The sequence below is a fragment of the Oncorhynchus nerka genome, linkage group LG11 (assembly GCF_034236695.1).
Source record: "Oncorhynchus nerka isolate Pitt River linkage group LG11, Oner_Uvic_2.0, whole genome shotgun sequence".
In the NCBI taxonomy this organism is placed as follows: domain Eukaryota; kingdom Metazoa; phylum Chordata; class Actinopteri; order Salmoniformes; family Salmonidae; genus Oncorhynchus; species Oncorhynchus nerka.
Genome location: NC_088406.1, coordinates 49,752,985 through 49,771,763, shown reverse-complemented (window position 1 = coordinate 49,771,763; position 18,779 = coordinate 49,752,985). Strand labels below are relative to the sequence as shown.

Below are 18,779 nucleotides of genomic sequence, written 5' to 3'. Positions count from 1 at the left end.
GCATGAAAGAGTGATCTCCAGCCTTGTCCTCATCAACACTCACACCTGTGTTAACGAGAGAATCACTGACATGATGTCAGCTGGTCCTTTTGTGGCAGGGCTGAAATGCAGTGGAAATGTTTTTTGGGGGATTCAGTTAATTTGTATGGCAAAGAGGAACTTTGCAATTAATTGCAATTCATCTGATCACTCTTCATAACATTCTGGAGTATATGCAAATTGCCATCATACAAACTGAGGCAGCAGACTTTGTGAAAATTATATTTGTGTCATTCTCAAAACTTTTGGCCACAACTGTACAGTATGTCATGGGAAATTGATAGAAAAGAAACAATCAAAGGGCAAAGAATTCACAAAATGTATCAATGAATGCGCAAGAATAGGCAGGAGACAACTGAGCGCATTCTGGAGAGTTGAGTGCATGCATTCTGGAGAGAGACGAGCCATATATTTCCTGCACACCCCTCCCCTTCTTCTGGTTGCAACATTTTAAATTATTCTCAAGACACATTATCTTCACACGTTTTAGGTGCTTTTCACTGACTGCCGCAACTCAATCAGCTAGACCTATTGATACGCCCACTTCCCAAATTGCGGGCTTCCCAAATAGTCATAGGCGTACACATTTGTCATTTAAAACAATCCACAGTTATTTTTTATCAAAGAAGCTAATGATCCTCTGTGGCTAAGTCTGGTGAAGTACTTTGAATGCTTTTATTTAGACAGGAGTAAATATGTAATTTTGCAAAACATACATTTTATTTTAAGGGAAGCCATTATCCTAACAGTGCACTGTGCACCCGCCAAATATTCCTTTCCAATTCTCAAGAGGCTGAAACCAGAGATTAATATATAATGACAAGATGCTCATGTCTCCCCCCTAAGCATGGGAGTCGTTGTCCCAAAGGCGGTAAGGCAGGCGACAAGCTTAGGTCTACATATTATGCGCATAGAAATGCATTGAGCTTACTCTGGACAGCTTTTGGCGCTTCACCTCTTCCTCTCTGCTGAATCTCCACCGGATAAAGAATCGGAATGAGCGAAGCAGCGCCCCTCTGTCTCACTATATGTAGCCCATGTATCTGATGCTGTCTGGACCAAAACAGTATGGCAGGTCATACTATTTCTTTCCAGACAGCATCAGATACATGGTCTACACACACTGAGACAGAGTGGCAGTGTTTTGTTCGCTCGGATGCTTAATCTGAAATTGATGCATTTTTCTCTCAGCGCACGTCTCGATCAAATAAATGATCGATATTTCAATGTTTTATTTGGATGGGCAAGGAGGATGGGACACGCCCCCTAAGACCCGCCCTTAAACGACGGCCCTGTGTGTGAGTGCCTCAGTGGGATGTGTGTGTGTATTGGTCTGAGTGTGGCAGTTAGTGAGTACAAGCACGTGCGTGATGGCCGGGGTGGGACGGGTGCGTTTGCTCGGCTCTGCACCAGTCTGCCGAGTTTTGTGTTACAAGCTCCTCCTGCTGCTGCAATCACTCTTCATCGTACCGGGTCTCTGCAGCGGCTAGACCCTCTAATCATACCCTTATATCTCCCTCTCTCGTTCTCTCTCTCTCTGTTTGTGTGCTGTAGTGGTGCAGTTAGAGTCCTTCAGATCACTCACTTCCTCCCTCTCCTCTCCTCCCTCCCTCCCCTCCCTTCCTCTCTCTGAATCAGGTGTCATCTGAAAGTACCGCATTACAGCACCTGCTTAGAGAGGAGGGAGGGAGGGAGGTAGGGACAAATAGGCTGACATCCCACAATATACATACAAGCATGACGCATCCCCCCCACACACACACATATGTGTGCTCACATATAGACCTATAGCTACACATTGGCAAACATATGCACACCCTGTATGTCACACACACACACACACACACACACACACACACACACGCACGCACTCAGCCATGCGCACTATTCTTTTCTGATGCTATGTCAATGTCTTCACAGCCTATGCCTATTCCCATTTATCTATATACAGATGTAGGATCTTAATTTGAACTAGTTTGCTACAGCAGAAAGGTTATCCTGCAGCAACAGAAGAATCAAGGCCAACATTTTAAAGAGGAAATTACAAACTTTAGAAGCCTTTTTAAACCTTGAACACATTACAAGTTTGTATTTCCTGACGTGCAGGAAATTCTCAGCAACAAAAGAGTGATCAAATTAAGACCCTACATCTGTACTGTATCTAGTGCATCTGTAGGGTGAGTACATTCCCACACTGAGGAGGGGGTTACTTGACAGTATGTCTATCACATCCTGTAATAAACATACACAATCAGCTAATCCCATTCACACTTATTCATCTGAAATGTCTTAATGACAATCAAAGTCTACATCTCCAATGTAATGGGAAGCAATTGGTAGCTACTGTGGCTCGCTGCCAATACTAAGAGACTAACTAACCTAACCTGAGTAGCATCTGGTTCTGCAGGGGGAGTCCAATGAAAGTCCCCTCTATCTTTTGTGCAAGAGGCTTTGGTTGGGAATGTTACATCACATCAGTAGCGACCACGCATGATGAGTCGACGTTTATCACACATGAACATTGCCTTGAGCTACTTTTTCCCCGTTTCTACACTGCTGAAGCTACTGTAATCTCTGGTAATATGCGAAAAATAGTCCAACTCTATCTTGAGCAAGTGTACATGTATGCTATCTGTACATGTTACTGGGAGTTAAGAATATGTCTGATGCTAAGATCATTGTCTCGAACTATAGGCCTATAAACACATGTACTGAACTATACTAGTACAATATGTGTAGCATTCAGAATCTCTCTCATCCTATAAGGCAAGTCTGAAAATGATTTTAAACAACAACATATGAGCCAAAGCTTTTTCTGCACCACTCGATCCGCTATTTCAAAGGAAATACTGCAGTGTACCTCCCTCCCTCCGTCCTTCTTTACTCTCCCTTACTCTCCTCTCCCTCCCTCAGCACACCCGATATCTCCCTCCTCTCTCTGTCTTTCAGTTTTTTTTTCTGAGGCTCAAGGTCATTGTAAAAGAGAAGGTAAAGACTAGGGTTGTGGGGGTCATAACATTTTGTCAGCTGGTGATTGTCAAGTAAATAACTGTCGGTCTCAATGGAATTTATAGTCAATTAACATAAACATATTGAGCATTTTTTTAAAACATTTATTTAACCTTTAACTATGCAAGTCAGTTAATAACAAATTCTTATTTACAATGACGGCCTGCCCCGGCCAAACCTGGACAACGCTGGGCCAATTGTGCGCCGCCCTATGGGACTCCCAATCACGGCCGGATGTAACACAGCCTGGATAATAATGCGAATCTAATGATGATTTGAAAAAGTAGCTTGAAAGGCATGTGCACACTTCATCAGTCTCTCATTCACAATTTTTGACAATGCCTTGAATTTCATGGTGGCATCCTCTTTGTGTGTCTTTAATGCACACTAAACAAAATCAATGCCTTTTGCGGCCAGTGGCCGTGGAGCCCTTGGCCCAGAGTGCTGCGTTGTGCTGTATGGTTCGAAGCACCTCTCACTCACATGGCTCTCCATCACGTGATTGGTTCTCGACACATCAGGGACGCAACTGCGTGCGTCCTTATCCAATTCCTAGGTGCATATTGAAGATATTGGAAGCACTGTCCACATTTACTTTTTGTCAGCCAACAAGATGAGTAGGCCTAACGAACAGCAAAAGCACTAGCCTATGTCAATCTACTCTCCCCCATTGTAAAAAAGTTGACCTATGATATGTGCTAGAAATAAATAAACATACTCTGGGACAGTAGTAGGATGCGATAGATCCCAAAATACATCCACTAGCATCAAAACAACGTTTTAAGGCAATGTTGTAAAGGTTGTCTTCGTCGTCTGACGACGAGTATGAAATATCGGACCAATGCGCAGCATGGTAAGTGTCCATGTTCATATTTATTTAAACTCAGAACACTAAACAAAATAACAAAGAGAATGAAACGAAATGAAACAGTTCTGTAAGGTGACATACACTAAACAGAAAATAATCACCCACAAAACACGTGGGAAAAGCCTACCTAAGTATGATTCTCAATCAGAGACAACGATCGACAGCTGCCTCTGATTGAGAACCATACCAGGCTGAACACAGGAATACAACAAAGAAAAAAGAACATAGACTACCCACCCCAACTCACGCCCTGACCAAACTAACACAAAGACAAAATAAAGAAACTACAGTCAGAACGTGACAAATGTGGCTGACGCAACAGATCAGAACATTTAGCTTAAAATGTTGATTAACTATAAGGCTATTTTTTTCACATTATAAGCACACAATGCACACACGGCAGTAGACTATAAGTGCAAAAGTTCCATTGGCGGGAAAACACCATTATCAAAAGTGACTGCAAATGCGATTAGGCATTTAATGCTTTTATTATAAAGGTGCATTTTTATGATGAAAATGATCCCCAAACTCACGCCCTGTTTATGTATGCCAGTTAGGCTCTACACCCCTTGTAAAGTGGATTAACGTGCTTAATTTTAAGAAGTTATTTGGCCACTTTACTTGTGATACAAACCTTATCAAAGCATACAGGCCTATGGGCTAGGCTAGATGAGGTGTGCGACTATGATTAGAAAAAATAACACAAAACAGACTTTTTTCTTGCGATACACTGGGCATCATTCACAAGTGATAGGCTAATATTGTCACCCATTAGATTATTCTTAAAAAATATATACATGTTTGTAACGGCTTTCTAATGGTGAAGGAGAGTCGGACCAAACTGCAGCGTGTCTGTTGCGATTCATCTTTAATAAACAAACGTAGCACACAACAAAACACTAACACTATAAAACGAAAACCGAAAACAGCCTATACAAGTGTCTACTAACCTCTAACCAGGACATCAAGACACACAGGACAATCACCCACAATACAACCAAAGAATATGGCTGCCTAAATATGGTTCCCAATCAGAGACAACGGTAAACACCTGCCTCTGATTGAGAACCACTTCAGACAGCCATAGACTCTCCTAGAACACCCCACTAAGCTACAATCCCACTATACACACATTCCAAAATCCCAAGACAAAACACACCACAATACAAAAACTCTATGCCACACCCTGGCCTGACCCAATACATGAAGAAAACACAAAATACTTAGACCAGGGCGTGACAGAACCCCCCCCCCTAAGGTGCGGACTCCCGAACGCACCTCAAAACAAATAGGGAGGGTCCGGGTGGGCGTCTGTCCATGGTGGCGGTTCCAGCGCGGGACGTGGACCCCACTCAATTAATGTCTTAGTCCCCTCTCCTCGCGTCCCTGGATAGTCCACCCTCGCCGCCGACCATGGCCTAGTAGTCCTCACCCAGAAACCCACTGGATTGAGGAGCAGATCGGGACTGAGGGGAAGCTCGGGACTGAGGGGAAGCTCGGGACTGAGGGGAAGCTCGGGACTGAGGGGAAGCTCGGGACTGAGAGGAAGCTCGGGACTGAGAGGAAGCTCGGGAGTGAGAGGAAGCTCGGGAGTGAGAGGAAGCTCAGGCAGGTTGATGGATCTACCAGATCCTGGCTGGCTGGTGGTTCCGACAGATCCTGGCTGACTGGCGGATCCTGGCTGACTGGCGGATCCTGGCTGACTGGCGGATCCTGGCTGACTGGCGGATCCTGGCTGACTGGCGGATCTGGCGGATCCTGGCTGACTGGTGGATCCTGGCGGATCCTGGCTGACTGGTGGATCCTGGCTGACTAGCGGTTCTGGCAGATCCTGGCCGACTGGCGGATCCTGGCTGACTGGCACTTCTGGCGGATCCTGGCTGACTGGCGGATCCTGGCACACTGGCGGATCTAACTGATCCTGGCAGACTGGCGGCACTGGTGGCGCTGGGCAGACTGGCGGCGCTGGGCAGACTGGTAGCTCAGGCGGCGCTGGGCAGACTGGCGGCACTGGCGGCGCTGGGCAGACGGGTGGCTCAGACGGCGCTGGGCAGACTGGCGGCGCTGGGCAGACTGGCGGCGCTGGGCAGACTGGCGGCGCTGGGCAGACTGGGAGCACTGGCGGCGCTGGGCAGACTGGCGATGCTGGGCAGACTGGCGGTGCTGGGCAGACTGGTAGCTCAGGCGGCGCTGGGCAGACTGGCGGCACTGGCGGCGCTGGGCAGACTGGCGGTGCTGGGCAGACTGGTAGCTCAGACGGCGCTGGGCAGACTGACAGCTCTGGATGCTTCATGCAGGCTGACAGCTCTGGCTGCGCTGAACAGAGGAGTACTGGTGCCTCTGGAATGAGGGGCTCTGGCGCCTCTGGCATGAGGGGCGGTAGCTCTGACAGCGCCGGACAGGCGGGACGCGGCGGTAGCTCTGACAGCGCCGGACAGGCGGGACGCTCCGGCGACAGCGCCGGACAGGCGGGACGCTCCGGCATCGGCGCCGGACAGGCGGGACGCTCCGGCAGCGGCGCCGGACAGGCGGGACGCTCCGGCAGCGGCGCCGGACAGGCGGGAGGCTCCGGCAGCGGCGCCGGACAGGCGGGAGGCTCCGGCAGCGGCGCCGGACAGGCGGGAGGCTCCGGCAGCGGCGCCGGACAGGCGGGACGCTCCGGCAGCGGCGCCGGAAAGGCGGGACGCTCCGGCAGCGCTGGACAGGCGGGACACACTGTAGGCCTGATGCGTGGTGCTGGCACTGGTGGTAATGAACCGAGGACACGCACAGGAAGCCTGGTGCGGGAGCTGCTACCGGAGGGCTGGGGTGTGGAGGTGGTACTGGATAGACCGGACCGTGCAGGCGCACTGGAGCTCTTGAGCACCGAGCCTGCCCAACCTTACCTGGCTCGATGCCCACTCTAGCCCGGCCGATACGAGGAGCTGGAATATACCGCACCGGGCTATGCACCCGCACTGGGGACACCGTGCGCACCACTGCATAACAAGGTGCCTGCCCGGTCTCTCTAGCCCCCCGGTAACCACAGGAAGTTAGCGTAGGTCTCCTACCTAGCGTAGCCATACTCCCTGTGAGCCCCCCCCCAAGAAATTTTTTGGGGCTGACTCTCAGGCTTCCATCCGCTCTGCCGTGCTAGCTCCTCATAATGCCGCCTCTCTGCTTTTGCTGCCTCCAGCTCGGCTTTGGGGCGACAATAATCTCCAGGCTGATCCCAGGGTCCTTTACCGTCCAGTACCTCCTCCCATGTCCATTTCTCCAGGTAGTGCATTCTCTCCCACTGTAGCTGCTGCTGCTCCTGCTGCTTCTCCTGTTGACACGCTGCTTGGTCCTGGGGTGGGTGATTCTGTAACGGCTTTCTAATGGTGAAGGAGAGTCGGACCAAACTGCAGCGTGTCTGTTGCGATTCATCTTTAATAAACAAACGTAGCACAAAACACTAACACTATAAAACGAAAACAGCCTATACAAGTGTCTACTAACCTCTAACCAGGACATCAAGACACACAGGACAATCACCCACAATACAACCAAAGAATATGGCTGCCTAAATATGGTTCCCAATCAGAGACAACGGTAAACACCTGCCTCTGATTGAGAACCACTTCAGACAGCCATAGACTCTCCTAGAACACCCCACTAAGCTACAATCCCACTATACACACATTCCAAAATCCCAAGACAAAACACACCACAATACAAAAACTCTATGCCACACCCTGGCCTGACCCAATACATGAAGAAAACACAAAATACTTAGACCAGGGCGTGACAATGTTTATTATTTTCCAATAAAAAAATGGAATAAAAAAGACAGCAATACAAACGATGTCATTTATTGTACTGTTGAATGGGACGGCCAATTTAAGAGGACAAAACAAAACTTAACTCACACATACACAAAATAAAACAAAATCCTATTAGGTGGTACATGTATAAGAAGACAGCATATAGTCACTACAAGCAGTGTAGTTCAGCCAAAAATAAATATTGAGTGGAGTACAGCACAGAGTAGCAGCAGATCATCAACCCAGTTATGAAGCGGGAACTAGACCATTTATCCAGTATCGGCTGCCATATTTTGTAACACATTGGACTTCTATTAGAGGTATTGTATCGAATCTTTTCCATATGTATTACATTCCCTAAATTCCGCAACCACATTTCAAAGGTAGGTACAGTCTCCAATTTCCACAATTGCAATATGAGCCTTTTGGCTAATAGAGTTCAAAGAGAGACAGCTTTCCCTTCCTGGTTATTCCCATAAACTGTAACAAACAGAGCGATCAATGGGTCTGGGGCTAGAACTCTATCAAAGGCTCTAGATAAGTAATCAAACATGAGAGCCCAGTAAGCATGTAACTTAGGCCATGTCCAGAATAAGTGGGTCAATGTCCCCTCATCCTGCTTGCACCTCTCACACAGTGGTGAGGTGTCCGGGAATATTTTATGCAGTTTTACTTTTGAGTAATGTAACCTGTGTATCACCTTAAACTGTACAAGGTTGTGTCTGGCATTCAGGCAAATTGGGCTGTCTATGTAAACAGTGGGTATGTTAAGAAAATACCTAATCTGTTTCCAGATCCTAAGCGTGTGACAAATAACTGGGTGAGAGTCATAAGTGGATTTTTTCACATATGATGGGCTATTAAGAAGTGCAGGGAGTGAGGAACGTTGACAGGAGGCCTGCTCAATCAAAAGCCATGAAGGCATATCCTTCTGTCTCGTCGCAGGTAAACTTTTCCTCCAGAAAGACACAATGTTCAGATTAGCAGCCCAATAATACAGTTTAAAGTGAGGAAGGCCAAAGCCCCCCTCTATCTTGCGCTTGAATAAATGCTTCTTTGAAATTCTGGCTGCCTTGTTATCCCATAAAAATGGAGTTACTATTGCATCCAGTTTCTTAAAATAGCTTTGTGGTATGAAATTGGGTAGACATTGGAAGAGGTAAAGAAACCTGGGTAGGACAACCATTTTAATAGCGTTTATACGACCAACCAAGGAGATAGGCAGAGTTTTACAAAAATCTATTTTTTGTTTAAACTGATATATTTTCATGTCCCAATTCGCTTTCAATAGCTGATCAAGGTCTCTTGTCACTACAATGCCAAGGCTTGTGAACTTGTCCATCACTGTTCTAAACGGGGTAGATTGCAGAAATTGCATATCCACATATTGGCATCAACCCACTTTTTTGCCAGTTTATCTTGTAGCCAGAGAAGGAGCCAAATGTGTTTATCAAGTTAAGTAAGGGTGGAATAGAAGTTTTTGGCTTGGACAAAAACAAAAGAACATTGTCTGCATATAGGGAAATTTTGTGCTGTGTGTCCTTTATTTTAACAGAAGCTATATCGGCACATGCCTGAATGCGAGTAGCAAGGGGTTCCATGGCTATAGCGAACAGAGCAGGCGAAATAGGGCCCCTCTGTCGGCACCCCTTGAACAAGCGGAATGACTGCGACGTTTCTTGATTGGTTACCACGGGCGCCATTGAGTGTGCATAAATAATTCTTATCCAATTAATAAATTCCTTTCCGAGCCCGAAGTGCTCCAGAACCGACATCATATACTTCCACTCAATCCGGTCAAACGCCTTCTCTGCATCAAGAGCTATTACCACTGCCTCAACCTTCTCTGCATCAAGAGCTATTACCACTGCCTCAACCTTCTCTGCATCAAGAGCTATTACCACTGCCTCAACCTTCTCTGCATCAAGAGCTATTACCACTGCCTCAACCTTCTCTGCATCAAGAGCTATTACCACTGCCTCAACCTTCTCTGCATCAAGAGATATTACCACTGCCTCAACCTTCTCTGCATCAAGAGCTATTACCACTGCCTCAACCTTCTCTGCATCAAGAGCTATTACCACTGCCTCAACCACTGCATCAAGAGCCTCAACTGCCTCAACCTACTCTGCATCAAGAGCTATTACCACTGCCTCAACCTTCTCTGCATCAAGAGCTATTACCACTTCCTCAACCTTCTCTGCATCAAGAGCTATTACCACTGCCTCAACCTTCTCTGCATCAAGAGCTATTACCACTTCCTCAACCTTCTCTGCATCAAGAGCTATTACCACTGCCTCAACCTTATGATCGTGATACATTACGTTGAAAAGGCGTCTCAAATTGTAGTATATATGTCGGCCCGGGATAAAACCTGTCTGGTCAGGGTGTATGATGTCGGAAATACAGTATATGTTTTCAATCGGTTTGCCAATATCTTTGTCAACACCTTGTCTTCTATGGGGAGTAACGACACAGGGCGATAAGACGACATCTCCATGGAATCTCTATCTTTTTTTCAAGATCAGTGCTATTGTAGCCTCATACAGTGTTTGCGGGAGTTTGGCATTTTCTTTGGATTGTTTAAACATTCGCAACATAAGTGGAGATAGACTGGCGCAGTACTTCTTATAGAATTCTATTACATATCCATCGGGCCCAGGGGCCTTGCTGTTTGGAAATTGTGCTATGGCTGTGTTAATTTCCTCTAAAGTTATCCCTGCATCGAGTGCAGCAGCTGCCCCCCTGTCCCATTAGACTATTCTTGATTTAATCGTGTCTTTACATATACTACATAATGTATATGTGAAATTTGTTTTGATTTAGAATGGACCATTATCTTGCACCTGTCTCGGAACAGCTCCTTTGTCTTGCTCACATTGAGGGAGAGGTTGTTGTCCTGGCACCACACTGCCAGTTCTCTGACCTCCTCCCTATAGCCTCTCTCATGTTGTGTCATCAGCAAACTTAATGATGGTGCTGGAGTCATGCTTGGCGACACAGTTGTCGGTGAACAGGGAGCACGGGAGGGGATTAAGTACACACCCCTGAGGGACCCAGTGTTGAGGATCAGCATGGCAGACGTGTTGTTGCCTACCCTTACCACCTGGGGGTGGCTGTCAGGAAGTCCATGATCCAGTTGCAGAGGGAGGTGTCTAGTCCCAGGGTCCTTAGCTTAGTGATAAGCTTTGTGTGCACTATGGTGTTGAACGCTAAACTGTAGTCAATGAACAGCATTCTCAGATAGGCATTCCTTTTGTCCAGGTGGAAAAGGGGGTTGTGGAGTGCGATTGAGATTGCATCATCTGTTGATCTGTTGGGGTGGTATGCGAATTCGAGTTGGTCTAGGGTATCCGGGAGGATGCTGTTGATGTGAGCCATGACCAGCCTTTCAAAGCACTTCATGGCTACCGACATGAGTGCCACGGGGCGGTAATCATTTAGGCAGGTTACCTTTGCTTCCTTGGGCGCAGGGACTATGGTGGTCTGCTGGAAACATGTAGGTATTACAGACTCAGTCAGGGAGAGGTTAAAAATGTCAGTGAAGACACTTGCCAGTTGGTCTGCTCATACTTTGGGTACATGTCCCGGTAATCCATCTGGCCCCGCGGCTTTGTGAATGTTGACCTGTTTAAAGGTCTTGCTCAAAGGTCTTGCTCACATCGGCTTCCCGAGAGCGTTTTCACACTGTCATCCAGAACAGCTGGTGCTCTCGTGCATGCTTCAGTGTTGCTTGCCTCGAAGCGAGCATAAAAGGCATTTAGCTCATCTGGTAGGCTCGCATCACTGGGCAGCTCGCGTCTGGGTTTCGCTTTGTAGTCCGTAATAGTTTTCAAAGCCCTTCACGTCCGACGAGCGTCAGAGCCGGTGTAGTAGGATTCAATCTTAATCCTGTATTGACGCTTTGCTTGTTTGATGGTTCATCTGAGCGCATAGCAGGATTTCTTATAAGCTTCCGGATTAGTGTCCCGCTCCTTGAATGCAGCAGGTCTAGCCTTTAGCTTAATGAGGATGTTGCCTGTAATCTATGGCTTCTGGTTGGGCTATGTACGTACGGTCACTGTGGGGACGACGTCGTCAATGCACTTATTGATGAAGCTGATGACTGAGGTGGTATACTCCTCAATGCCATTGGATTCATCCCGGAAAATATTCCAGTCTGTGCTAGCAAAACAGTCCTGTAGAGCAGCATCCGTGTCGTCTGACCACTTCTGTATTGAGCAAGTCACTGGTTCTTCCTGCTTTAGTTTTTTGCTTGTAAACAGGAATTAGGAGAATAGAATTATGGTCAGATTTGCCAAATGGAGGGTAAGAGAGATTTGTACGCATCTCTGTATTTGGAGTAACGGTGGTGTAGAGTTTTTCCCCTCTGGTTGCACATGTGACATACTGGTAAAAATGTGGTAAAACTGATTTAAGTTTACGAGCATTAAAGTCCCCGGCCACTAGGAGCACCGATTCTGGATGAGCATGCTCATGCTCATACGGGTACATGTCCCGGTAATCCATCTGGCCCCGCGGCTTTGTGAATGTTGACCTGTTTAAAGGTCTTGCTCAAAAGTCTTGCTCACATCGGCTTCCCGAGAGCGTTGTCACACTGTCGTCCAGAACAGCTAGCACTGTCCCCGGCCACTAGGAGCACCGATTCTGGATGAGCATTTTGTTGTTTGCTTTATGGCCCTATAGAGTTGGTTGAGTGCGGTCTTAGTTCCAGCATTGGTCTGTGGTGGTAAATAGACGGCTTGGAATAATATAGATGAGATCTCTCTTGGTAAATGTGTGGTCTACAGCTTATCATAAGGTACTCTACCTCAGGCGAGCAATACCTAGATACTTCTTTAATATTAGACATCGCGATCCAGCTGTTTTTGACAAAAAGACACACACCCCCACCCCTCATCTTACCAGACGTAGCATCTCTGTTCTGCCAGTGCATGGTCAATCCCGCCAGCTTTATATTATCTGTGTCGTCGTTCAGCCACGACTCAGTGAAACATAAGATATTACAGTTCTTAATGTCCAGTTGCTATGGAGTAGAATGTAAAAAAAGGGTTCTACCTGGAACCAAAAGGGTTCTACCTAGAACCAAAAAGGGTTATTAAAAGGGTTCTCCTATGTGGACAGCCGAATAACTCTTTTAGGTTCTAGATAGCACATTTTTTTTCTAAGAGTGTAGATACAATACTGTACTACAGTACTACACATATCATTTCAGACTCAGCCAAAACACTAATAGCATGGAAGAGACTGGAAGCTTTTATTGAGTTTCTACCATACCTCCTTTACTAATCTCTGAGTGTTTTGTGGGGAGAGTGGGGTTGTAGTTTCCTGTGGTTTCTTAGCCAACAGGACATTGTCAGCAGAATGTTTGTGCAGTGTGTATACAAAGACCAGACTTAATGGTTCAATAAGTATGTGTGCGTTTGTGCGTGCATGCGTGTGTGTGCGTGTGTGTGCGTGTGTGTGCTTGTGCGAGTATAATTGTGTGCAAAGGACTTTAAGGTGGTAGATCAGTATTGGGAAAGCTCACTAACTAACAAACAACAGCAATCCACTGAGACTGTGTTTGTGGCTTGGTACCCTTTCATCTGGTTCAAGACTAGTTTGGACCAGAGACATGTATTTTGAGAGTTGAGCCAACTTTTAGAATTTGGAATAATTGTTCTAATTCTACACATTCAGTTACATACAGTTGGAAGTTTACATACACTTGGGATGGAGTTATTAAAACACATTTTTCAACCACTTCTTGTTAACAAACTGTAGTTTTGGTAAGTCGGTTAGGACATCTACTTTGTGCGTGACACAAGTCATTTTTCCAACAATTGTTTACAGACAGATTATTTCACTTATTATTCACTGTATCACAATTCCAGTGGGTCAGAAGTTTACATACACTAAAGTTGACTGTGCCTTTAAACAGCTTGGAAAATTCCAGAAAATTATCTCATGGCTTTAGAAGCTTCTGATAGGCTAATTTACATCATTTGAGTCAATTGGAGGTATACATGTGGATGTATTTCAAGGCCTACCTTCAAACTCAGTGCCTCTTTGCATGACATCGTGGGAAAATCAAAAGAAATCAGTCAAGACCTCAGAAAAAAATTGTAGACCTCCACAAGTCTGGTTCATCCTTGGGAGCAATTTCCAAACGCCTGAAGGTACCATGTTCATCTGTACAAACAATAGTACACAAGTATATACACCATGGGACAACGCAGCCGTCAAACCGCCCAGGAAGGAGATGCATTCTGTCTCCTAGAGATGAATGTACTTTGATGCAAAAAGTGCAAATCAATCCCAAAACAGCAAAGGACCATGTGAAAATGCTGGAGGAAACAGGTACAAAAGTATCTATATCCACAGTAAAATGAGTCCTATATCAACATAACCTGAAATGCTCCACTGCTCCAAAACCTCCATAAAAAACAAGACTACGGTTTGCAACTGCACATGGGGACAAATATCATACTTTTTGGAGAAATGTCCTCTGGTCTGATGAAACAAAAATATAACTGTTTGGCCATAATGACCATCGTTATGTTTGGAGGAAAAAGGGGGAGGCTTGCAAGCAGAAGAACACCATCCCAACCATGAAGTACGGGGGTGGCAGCATCATGTTGTAAGAGTGCTTTTCTGCAGGAGGGTCTTGTGCACTTCACAAAATAGATGGCATCATGATAAAGGAAATTGTTGTGGATATATTGAAGCAACACCTCAAGACATCAGTCAGGAATTTAAAGCTTGGTCGCAAATGGGTCTTCAAATGGACAATGACCCCAAGCATACTTCCAAAGTTGTGGCAAAATGGCTTAAGGACAAGAAAGTCAAGGTATTGGAGTGGCCATCACAAAGCCCTGACTTCAATCCTATAGAAAATGTGTGGGCAGAACTGAAAAAGCGTGTGCGAGCAAGGAGGCCTACAAACCTGACTCAGTTACACCAGCTCTGTCAGGAGGAAGGGGCCAAAATTCACCCAACTTATTGTGGAAGCTTGTGGAAGGCTACCCGAAACGTTTGACCCAAGTTAAACCATTTAAAGGCAATGCTACTAAATACGAACTTCTGACCCATTGGGAATGTGATGAAAGAAATAAAAGCTGAAATAAATAATTCTCTCAACTATTATTCTGACATTTCACATTCTTAAAATAAAGTGGTGATCCTACCTAACCTAAGACAGGGAATTTTTACTAGGATTAAATTTCAGGATTTGTGAAAAACTGAGTTTAAATGTATTTGGCTAAGGTGTCTGTAAAATTCTGACTTCAACTGTAGTCTTATTTCAATATTTGACCATGTAAAGTAATGGGGCGTTAGGTCTAACATGGCTGACGTATCATTTTTAAGTGTCATGTGAATGAATCATAATGCAGAAAACTCAATGGCACAAGTCTCTAGACACATGGCTCTGGTTTGGGCCAGAAGCTGTGTCTCCTTCTCTACCAGTGGCATAGATGTCATCTCACCCCCATGTCGATTCCATTTCTCATCCTGTAGGTGGGTGATTGCAGCCCAGGACGGTTCATACCTGGGTTGCCTGCTGACGGGGCAGGTGTTGACTGGCTGATGGATTGGCCGACCCAGGTGGTTGATGGACAGGCCTTCTCATAGACCTTGACCGCCTGTAACCTCTGGGCCCATTCAGCCAATGATCCATAGCCTTGAATAAAGGTGATTGCCAATATCCATGGTCCTGTGTGTGTTCAGTGTGAGTGTGAGTGTGTGTTTGTTTTGCTGTGGACAGTGGCTCAGCATACTTAATGACTAGTGGGTTCAATAGGGGAAGGATAATGTAGTATAATACCTTACTGAGGGACCTTAATATGGGTGGTCATAATGTTTTTACGTTTGGCTATATGGAGGTAACAGTGTTCAAGACTGGTCAAATATACTGGATCTCTGTCTGATGACTGAGATATGTGCCTTTGATATGACACAGGGCACATGGTTCGGTAAACCTGCTGACAGGCAAGGTCATTATGCAGGCTATGGGACTACAGACTACACACAGTAGCCTCTACCTCACAGCTCAATCTAAACATGTACCCTACAGTGTCCCTTCCACGAGGAAGCAGCTACTCCTCCTCTCTACTTCCTCACATTCAAAAGGAGCAGCCTGGTTACACCATCCGGAGAATGGGAATTGATGATCTATCCCATGAAATCAATGCTGCCAGCTCTGAGCTTAACTGCTGCATAGCCACAGTAGTCTACAGACTGCAGTGCGGGCTATACAGTGGCAGTGGATGTGGATTAGCCTGCCCCCTTGTGGATAAAAAAAAATTATACTCAAAGGTCCCGATACCAAATCACAAATACTGTTGGTTGTTCCTCAGCACCCGGTGGTCATCGAGTGTAGCCTAGTCCTCTATATCAATACTAGTCCTCTATATCATCCATACTGATGTTAAATAGCATTTGTGAGCTCCTAAACGTCTACTATTACCAACTGCTCCTTGAAATAGTATGAGAGGATGTATGTGAGCTTGTCAGCATTGCCCATTTGACATCATCGCTGCTGGTCTAAAAAGTAGACCGTCTGCGTGGCACTGTCTCCCCCTAGTGGAAACGTCTAGGAGGTGCAGCATCATGACAATACATGATTGTTCTAAAATGGTGAAGGTTTCAGAGGCTGGTGTGGTATTAGTCATCTCTTCTGCTGCAGACTGCACGGTGACCAGACAGTGTGAACTAGGCGTCATCACAACAGTTTGAAAGTGATAGACTATAGACACTGCATGGCAATTATATTTTTTCCAATATATATTTTCTACATTTTTAACCTACCTTTTATTGTAATATCCTACGACATTACGATAACACAGATATCAACAGACATATGTGGAAAATACAGGTTTAAGCTACTGTATAGGCTTAATGGTGTCATGGCATCAAAATCACAGATCGGGAAATTCATCTCATGAGCTGTCATTACGCACCAGTAGCCTGTTGCCAGGCAGGCCTTTGCTTAGCACAAAACAGCGCTCTCACTATCCATCTTTATCTGACTGTTCTTTGGGATACGAATAATAAAGTGTTGGATATGTGAATAAACGGGAAATATAACCTACACTAGTGAGGAAATGTGAATTGATAAGTGTATCCACCCAGATGCGCTAAACTCAGTATAGTTTGGCTTCGTCATAGCCAGCCGACCGAGGCAAAGCAAGCTGCCAGTCACGCTTCGACCCGCTATTGTGAGAAAGCAAACACTATGACGATTTCTTTATTTGTAATTGAGGAGAAACGAGTATTTATTTCAGATTCAAGGCCTGTTTACAAATAGCCTGTACGCAAGGCGATGTTGCTAGCGATGCGTCTCTAGTGCAGAGATGATGGAGATACGCGGTGTCCGTGCGTCAGCGTCCATCCACTCCAATCCGCACCTGCATCAGTAGAGAGAGCATCACTGGACCTGCCTGAGCCCTGATACTTAAACGACTGTTCCACATTCTATAGGTAGAGAGCGGGCCAATAATAAATCCCCACGTTGTTTCAGTTTAGATCAGGCGTTGGGACGCTGGAATTATGCTTTTTGTGATTCACTGCACTTTATATCTGGATTTAAAACAACCGCACATCGTTTAGCCAACTGTTTTGGATCCTTGACTGAGTCTGTTGACATAGCCTAAAGTGTTAGGCTTAGAGGTGATGAAGTTAGCAATTTACAGTGATGGCAAGCGGCGATTTTCTTGGGCCACCAGTCTGTCTATTAACTAGGTGGCCTACAATAATCATACGGCGTTTCAGGAATATCTTAATTTTGCTCATTTACAAACACACACACACACACACACACACACACTTACACAACGCGCGAGGAAACGGTGCACATTTGATCCAAGATAGTAAAATCTCTGTCGTCTCGCGTCTCTGTCACTCATCTTTCAAAATTACGATCCGCTGTTACATGAGACGTTTCCGTTATAGCCTACTTACCCATAATATAAACCACCAATCCCACGATGCTCAAGTTGATAGCTGGCATCCACGTCTTATTTCGCTTTTGTAATGTAAAATGCATTGTATCTCCTTGTAGTAAAACGTCACGCTATATGATTAAAATACAAATATCGTCAAATCTTCTGTTGTACTTAAAAAAAAGCTTAAAATATGTGTTATTTTTTCAGTGCTATGATATGGCTGGCAGTGACTGTAGCTGTAGAAATAGTTGATTATATGGTTGTGGGTGTCTCTCCAAAGAAGGCGGGGAGGTTGGAAATGGAATAAAAGCCTCCACTCTTAGCTCCCTCCCTCTCTATCCCTCCATTTACCCTTTTCATATCTTATATTTTAATGTACAATTATTACATTACATTTACTCGCAATGATCTGCAGTTTCAACTTAACAATCATGGAAAAGCACTTGAATATCATAATTCACGGATGCCCTTAGATAAACGAATGAGATTTGTAAGTCGCTCTGGATAAGAGCGTCTGCTAAATGACTTAAATGTAAATGTAAATTTAATCATATAATAGTGTCTTTTGTTGTTTGTTTGATCAGGCTCAAAATAGAATCACATCACATGTGTTGACTATCATTTTCCCATGCTGTAGACTATGTGTGTGTATTGTGCTGTCAGTATAGGTGATAAATATAAATATGGAATATAAATAGGCTATAGGCTAGCTAACGGAATCAATTATATTGATCTCTGATTATCTCTGTGTGTCCTAGACCAGGGATGTTCCAACCTTTCCTTGGGGGACGTAAAACCGTTCCATGTATTTGACCTATTCCACAGTTATTAACACACCTGAATCAACTTGTCAACTAATCATCAAGCACTTAAATAGGTCAATCAGGTCAGCATAATTGTGAAATGTCTGGGGGCCCAGAGGTTTGAAAAACGCTGTCCGTCCGTCCGCCAAGGCAATAAATAGGCCATGGTGGCGAAGTAATTACAATATGGCAATTAAACACTGGAATGGTAGATGTGCAAAAGATGGATGTGCAAGTAGAGATACTGTGGTGCAAAAGGAGCAAAGTAAATAAATACAGTATGGGAATGAGGTAGATAGATGGGCTGTATACAGATGGACTATGAACAGGTGCATTGATCTGTGAGCTG

General features: G+C 45.3%; 1 protein-coding gene across 2 annotated transcripts in view; it reads right to left on the bottom strand.

The window, feature by feature from the left end:
- The window catches only part of scn2b (sodium channel, voltage-gated, type II, beta), a 32,246-nt gene extending 14,386 nt beyond the window's left edge, over positions 1–17,860 (bottom strand). For both annotated transcript variants that reach the window (XR_003864752.2, XM_029673079.2), the window contains exon 1: positions 17,644–17,860. Coding sequence is in view for 1 of the 2 variants with exons in the window: in XM_029673079.2 (XP_029528939.1) it covers positions 17,644–17,728 (85 nt within the window). In the remaining variant the exon portion in view is untranslated. The remainder of the gene's footprint in view (positions 1–17,643) is intronic.
- Positions 17,861–18,779: the final 919 nt, after the last annotated feature.